General features: G+C 41.3%; 1 protein-coding gene across 1 annotated transcript in view; it reads left to right on the forward strand.

Moving 5' to 3' along the window:
* Positions 1–581: 581 nt before the first annotated feature.
* Positions 582–6,779, forward strand: part of CCN3 (cellular communication network factor 3) — a 12,686-nt gene continuing 6,488 nt past the window's right edge. Inside the window, exons 1-3 of the mRNA XM_044684186.1 lie at positions 582–677; positions 758–983; positions 2,537–2,788. Coding sequence (XP_044540121.1) covers positions 582–677; positions 758–983; positions 2,537–2,788 — 574 coding nt within the window. The remainder of the gene's footprint in view (positions 678–757; positions 984–2,536; positions 2,789–6,779) is intronic.

Below are 6,779 nucleotides of genomic sequence, written 5' to 3' on the forward strand. Positions count from 1 at the left end.
GATGGTCCCAAACTCCGTACCTCCCCCAAATGGCAATTCAGGCTCAAGGACCTGGAGAGCATGGAGAGAGATAGTGGGAAAGGTTTGAAAGGAGATGGAGGGCGGTGGTGCTTTTTGTCCTGGGAGAAGGCAACTGGTCTTTTCATTCCCATTCACTCAAGCGAGTCCTCAGAGTCCGGACTCCGCCCCGCTAATCTGAGCACCCAGGGAAAAGCAGGTCCCCACACAGGCGTGCAGGCGCACACACCCCAGCACCGCGCCCTAATCCTCCTTCCACTGCTGCTGCTGCTGCTGAAACTGTGGCTGCTGTGGCTGCCTTGGCCAATTACCATAGCAACCCCAGGGTTGCTATTGTAACCTCAATACATTTAGCCTTCCAACCAATCCCACCCTCCCTCCTTCCCCAGCAGCAGCCAACCGGCTTCCACTTGTCCCTAGACGCGCTCTATATAATCTGCTTTAGCAGCTATAAATATGAGTTTTGACTGTGAGAACCAGAGGAAAAGAGACCCGGTGGGTTTTTTAAAAATAAAGTTTAAAAAAAAAGAGAGGGTCATTGCAAGAAATCCTGAGCGAGGACCATGCAGTGCGGGCTGCTGCCCCCACCAGGGATGCGCCTCCAGCTGCGGAAGCAATGCCTGTGCCTCAGTTTCTTGCTCCTCCTTCTCCTGCACAAGGCAAGTGACGCTCTCTCACTGCGCTCCGGTAACCTGGATCCATCCTTACTGAATGTGGCTGTGCTCTTTTCTGCTCTCAGGTAGTTCCAGATCAGAGCTGCCCAACTCCGTGCCCAGGCGGATGCCCAGCCCAGCCTCCCGCCTGCGCCCCTGGAGTGCCGGCTGTGCTGGACAGATGCTCCTGCTGTCTGGTGTGCGCCCGCCAGCGCGGAGAGAGCTGCTCAGAGCTGCTACCCTGCCAGGAAAGCAGCGGCCTCTACTGTGACCGCAGTGCCGACCCGAGGGCTGAAGTTGGCATCTGCATGGGTAACCCGCGCTCGTCCTGTCTCCCCTCCCCTCCCCTGGGGCTCAGGGCTGGAAGCTGCAAAGGCTCGCTGTAGTTATTTCTGGTCCCCTTCCTTACTTGGAAATTCTTTCAAGTAAGGGATGATTGGGGGAGGGGGAACGACGGGCAGAGGGAAATTTGGGAAAAGGTAATTTAGAAAGGACTGGGGGTTGATGATGGGATTTTGGTTTACATGAAAAGATAGAATAAGTATTGCACACCTCAACTGGGACTCAACCGGGTCAAATTGAACAAACTGTAAAAAACCTCCACTATTGTATACCCTTTAAGAGAATTTAGACAGATGATTGACAACCCAGAGCAGAGTATAAAGCTGGTTAGGTCATTTCCTTTTGAGATTCCCAAAGGGAGAAGGGGGGAGGGGGAGGGGGAGGGAATAGAGTCCTGAGTCTGCATGCAAAATAATTATAATAATAAAACAAACTACAGTCCATAAAATTCCCCAAGCTGTCATCCAGTAGGTTTGTTTTCACACCTGTACATTACATGTTGTTAAAATAAAATAAAAAAAGTTTTAAAGCCAGCCCCAGATCACCCAGAAAGCTGGATAAAAGCGTTGAGTCAGGTTCTCCTTCTCTGTATATAAGACTGCATTTGTCTTTCTCCCAGGCCTGCCCTTCACGTTCACCCCAATGCCTCCATATAGAAGGGACTTGACTGGCAAGGGCTTTTTTCTGTTTGTAGTAACTTAAATGTTTGTTGAATTGAATTGGGAGGATGGCAAAATAAGACAAAACCTATAGAGAACAAAACAAACACAAAATCAGTTCTGAACTTTGTTAGGGAAAGATGATTGTCGATCTGGAATTTATTGTAGAAATAGATCACTTTTAGGACAAGGCTAAGAGCCTTGAGAATTCAACAAATATTAATTGTCCACTACATACAAAGTACTCTACTAGTCTCTAGGGATAGAAGGAGAAAAACTGAAAACATTTACCAGCTCTTTTACCCAGAGAAACATTTATATTAGTCAAATCCCAAAGCATCTGAACTTTCATTCACTTTATGATTTATTCATCTCCAATGGGATAGATTAATTTTTTTTAACTTATACTTCCCCAGTTATAAGAGAGACTGAGGAATCCCTTGCACTTTCAGAAGGAACCTTGGAGATCAGCTAGCATACCCCCCTTATTTTATAGCAAAAGAAACTGAGATCTAGAAAGGTGAATGTAAGATCATAATATCACAGCTTTAGAAGCAGAAAGGACTTGAAAGATAATCTCAGGTTCCATCCATCATTATATAGCCTATGAAATCCAACCAAAGTACAGTTATTGTTGACAGAAATGATCTTTACAATTTAGATGCAAATCCAGCTATCCGACATATCTTGGAAGCTTTTTTTCTTTTTTTCTTTTTTCTTTTTTTTGGACCAGAGACATGAAAGAGATGAATAGAAGATTATGATCATTTCCAGAAAAACTTTATGTAATTACTGTGGGCTTTTTTCTCTTTGTTCTTTCGGCCCCCCACCCCTCTCCTTCACCCACATCCCTGAACGTTTTAGTTCTAGAAGAAGACAACTGTGTGTTCGATGGCATAATTTACCGAAGTGGTGAGACCTTTCAGCCGAGCTGTAAATATCAGTGCACCTGCAGAGATGGGCAAATAGGATGTGTTCCCCGCTGCAACCATGACCTGCTCCTTCCTCGTCCAGACTGTCCTTTCCCAAGGAAAGTGGAAGTTCCAGGAGAATGCTGTGAGCAGTGGGTTTGTGACCCAAAGGAAGAGGTGACTTTGGGAGGCCTCGCTCTAGCAGGTGAGAAACTCATTAGGGCTGAAGGTCACTGGACAGGGGCCTCTTTCCACTGTGTGCCTCAATAATAAAGGCATGCATACTCTGGGGTCCCATAAGGAATGTTTCAGGATGAGAATCTGGTCCTCATTTGCTAAAATTGTGGCTTTGCTTTCCAATTTGTTCTCTCTAAGAATGCTGAGTGTCCTTAAAATCCAACCCAAGATACTGTAATGAGCTCACCAGATTCCTAAAATGGGAATCTGCTAAATAGCTCTTCTCCTCCATGAGAGCACTTCATAGACTTTGGACATTCTTATTTTTACAGAGGAGTAAACTGAGGTGCAAATAGGTGACATTGGCTTACCCCAAGGGCACAGATAGGCTTTGAACCCAAGTCTTTTGACCCCCATATCAAGCCAAGCTGACCCTCAATAACCCAAAAGTTAGATGATAATTAAGAAGTAAGTGTGGATAGAAAACTGGCCTAGGAATCAGGAAGACCTGTTTCTATGTCCACCTCTGACTGTAGGACCCTGGGCAAGTCACTTAACAATTTCCCAGGCAACAAAGAAGGTGCTGAACTGAAATGATAGAGGAAGTCCCTAACAGTGAGCTGCCTATATTGATGAAATCTCAGGCAAAGATAAATTTCAAAAATTATCTTTAGGGGCAGCTGGGTAGCTCAGTGGATTGAGAGCCAGGCCTAGAGACAGGAGGTCCTAGGTTCAAATCTGACCTCAGACACTTCCCAGCTGTGTGACCCTGGGCAAGTCACTTGACCCCCATTGCCTACCCTTACCACTCTTCTGCCTTGGAGCCAATACACAATATTGCCTCCAAGAAAGAAGGTATGGGTTTAAAAAAATAAGAAAATGAATTAAAATAATTTTAAAAATTATCTTTAATAATATAACGATACTTAAATAACTAGAATAATAATTCATTAAATAATAACATAAAGGATATATAATATATAGTGGCTTACATGAATAATCATCCAATCCAGCAAGCATTTGTAAAATACTTTCTATGATGTGACTCTGTGCTAGGAACTGGAATATCAGTAAAATAGAAAAGCAATCCCTGTCAGTTATTCAGTAAACATTGACTAAACATACCAACTGTTTGCTAGAAACATAAGTGAATGCTGGGGATGCAAAGAAGGAAAAAAGCCAGTCTCTGTTCTCAAAGTGTTCACTATCTAATGGGGAGACATCATGCCAACAACTAGGTACAAGCAAGCTATAGACAGGATAAATTGGAAATAATCAATAGAGGGAGAACAGCTAGGTAGCACAATAGAGAGAGTACTAGGCGTGGAGTCAGGAGGACCTGGGTTCAAATCTGACCTGAGATACTTCTTAGCTGTGTGACCCTCAGTAAGTCACATTCCTGCCTTAGAATCCCTAGACAGATGGTAAGTTATTAAAAATAATAATAACAATCAATAGAGGGAAGCACTAACTTTAAGGAAGATGGGAAAGATTTTCTATAGAAAATGAGATTTTAGCTAAAACTTAAAGGAAGCCAGGAAAGCCAGGATGTGGAGATGAGACAGTAAGAGAAAATGTCCAAAGTTGGGAAATAGATACCTGTCCTCAAGGAGCTTACATTCTACTGAGGGACTACAACACATATTTTATATATATATATATGTCTCTTCATCTCCACCTCCCTGGCTTTCCTTTTATTGGCTTGATGGTTTTATATTATATATTATATTATATTATATATTTTACATAATATATATTTATATTATATTATATATAGAGAGAGAGAGAGAGCTTACATTCTACTGAGAGAATTCCCTCGATAGAATGTAAGCTCTCTCTATATGTATATATATTAATAGAATATCAATATATTATTATAAATATACATAAATATATATAATATATACAAGCTCTCTCTATATATAATTATATAAATACAAATATGTATATATAAATGATAATTTGCACTTTGCAATGAGTTTTCATTTATAAAATCTCTTGGGATTCTCATTTCAAGCATTCAGGAGGAAGGACGTATAAATACAGATCTATGACCAGATGTTCAAATACCCATTTTACAGAATGTGAAATCCAATATCAGATGTCTAAGAGAACTGTCTGAGGTCACACAGCTAGGAGGGAGTAGGACTCCTTTGGAAGTCAAACCCAGATCTTCTGATATCCATCTCAGTACTTTCTTCCAGGGTGGTATTGTCGGTGTTCTGCAGAGTTACTCTCCTTTTCAGATGGTGATATTCTACTTGCATGTCCTTAAAATAGAGTTCCTCAATCAATATCCTGAGAAATCATTTCTCTCTGTGTTCTTCAGAGAAGGAAAATCTTAGTTCAAATCCTACTAGTGGTGTTTACTGTTCATGTAACCCTGGGCAAGTTCAGTTTCTTCATCTGTAAAGTGAGGAGAATGGTCCAAATGAGTTCCAAAACTCTTTCCAACTCTAGAGCTATGGTCTTAGGGAAGAAGTGAAGTCCTAAAATACTTTCTATAAGGATCTCAGCCATTTTCCCTTAGCAAGGGAAAGAAATATTGCTGTGTTCTTGCTCATCGGTAGTAGAGATTGCTTTGCAGAAGCCATACATCAGCCAACAGCTAAAACTTATTGGGATCACTTGGAAATGAGGTCAGTCTTAGTGGGTGTTTTCTCCAGCCGGAGTTACTCATAAAGAACCTACTTTTGACATCTCATCCCTGGGTAGCATTAACAAGTGATTTAATAATACCTTACATCTGTGGAGCACTTTAGCTTTTGTTTTTGTTTTTCTCCCCAAATCTTTTCACATGATTTCTTCCATTCTCTCTGTAACAAATCCATGAGAATCAGTGTGCCCTAAGGGATTCAGAAAGCTTGACTTTTCTGGAAAGGGAAGACAGGGAGACCTGGTTTTGAATTATGCATCTAGCTGTACACATTTGTCTTTAAATATATGACCGGGAACAAGTCTCTGGAAATTTGCTAATCTTCTTCAGCAGAGGGAGTTCTATACCAGAAATTCCCTATATTGATGACATCACAGGATCAGACCAAGAACAGAAAAAAATGAATGAAATCTGAAACTTACAACTTTCATATCCTACAATAACCTGGCACACTGATTCTAAGGGTTAGTGGAAATAAATTTTATAGGAAAGGAAGGCTGAGAAAAGGTTATGTCTTACTCAGGGTCATCATAGTATGTGACAATGTTTGGACAAAAACCTAGGCTTTATGCTATGCTGTTTGATGTTTTATGCCCTTGTATAATGGCTAAAGAGCTAACCTCAGAGATGGAGGGGTTCAAATTTTGCCTCTCACACATACTGGTTGTGGGACTCTGGACACATTGCTTAGCCTGTAAGTATGACAGGCAGCCCTCTAAAACTCAAAGTTCTAGAAAAGATGCTGATGGGAGCAGGTAGGTGGCTCAGTGAATTAATAACTAAGCCTAGATGCAGGAGGTCCATGGTTCAAATCTGACCTGAGACACTTCCTAACTGTGTGACCCTTGGTAAGTCATTTGACCCCCATTGCCTAGCCCTTACCATTTATTGATTGTAAGGCTGAGGATAAGGGTTTTTGTGGGTTTTTTTTAAGGTGCTAACTGTGTTTATAGCCAGGATTGCTCAACGATGAGTTCTCTAAGCCAATATGCCCCTCCTCTCTTAATTATTTCCTGTTTTTCTTGTGTATGCCTTGATTTGCATATATTTGTTTGCATGTTTTCTCCCCAATTCGATCGTAAGCTCCATGAAGGTAGAAACTGTCTTTTGTCTCTTTTGTATTCCCAGTGGTTAGTGCAATGCCTGGCACACAGGAGGTGCTTGATAAATGTTTATTAATCAATCAAAAGCACAGGTCCAATCCCTATCCTTATCCCATTCCATATTTGTGTATGAACATTGGACTGTTCCTAGGGTTTTGACTATTAAAGTTCAATTTCACAAATATTTTTTGTGGATTAAATTTTTTCCATTAAATATCACATTCCTGATATACTCTGACACAAAACAGCAGGATAAAAAT

Source organism: Gracilinanus agilis, chromosome 1 (assembly GCF_016433145.1).
Source record: "Gracilinanus agilis isolate LMUSP501 chromosome 1, AgileGrace, whole genome shotgun sequence".
Taxonomy (NCBI): Eukaryota; Metazoa; Chordata; class Mammalia; order Didelphimorphia; family Didelphidae; genus Gracilinanus; species Gracilinanus agilis.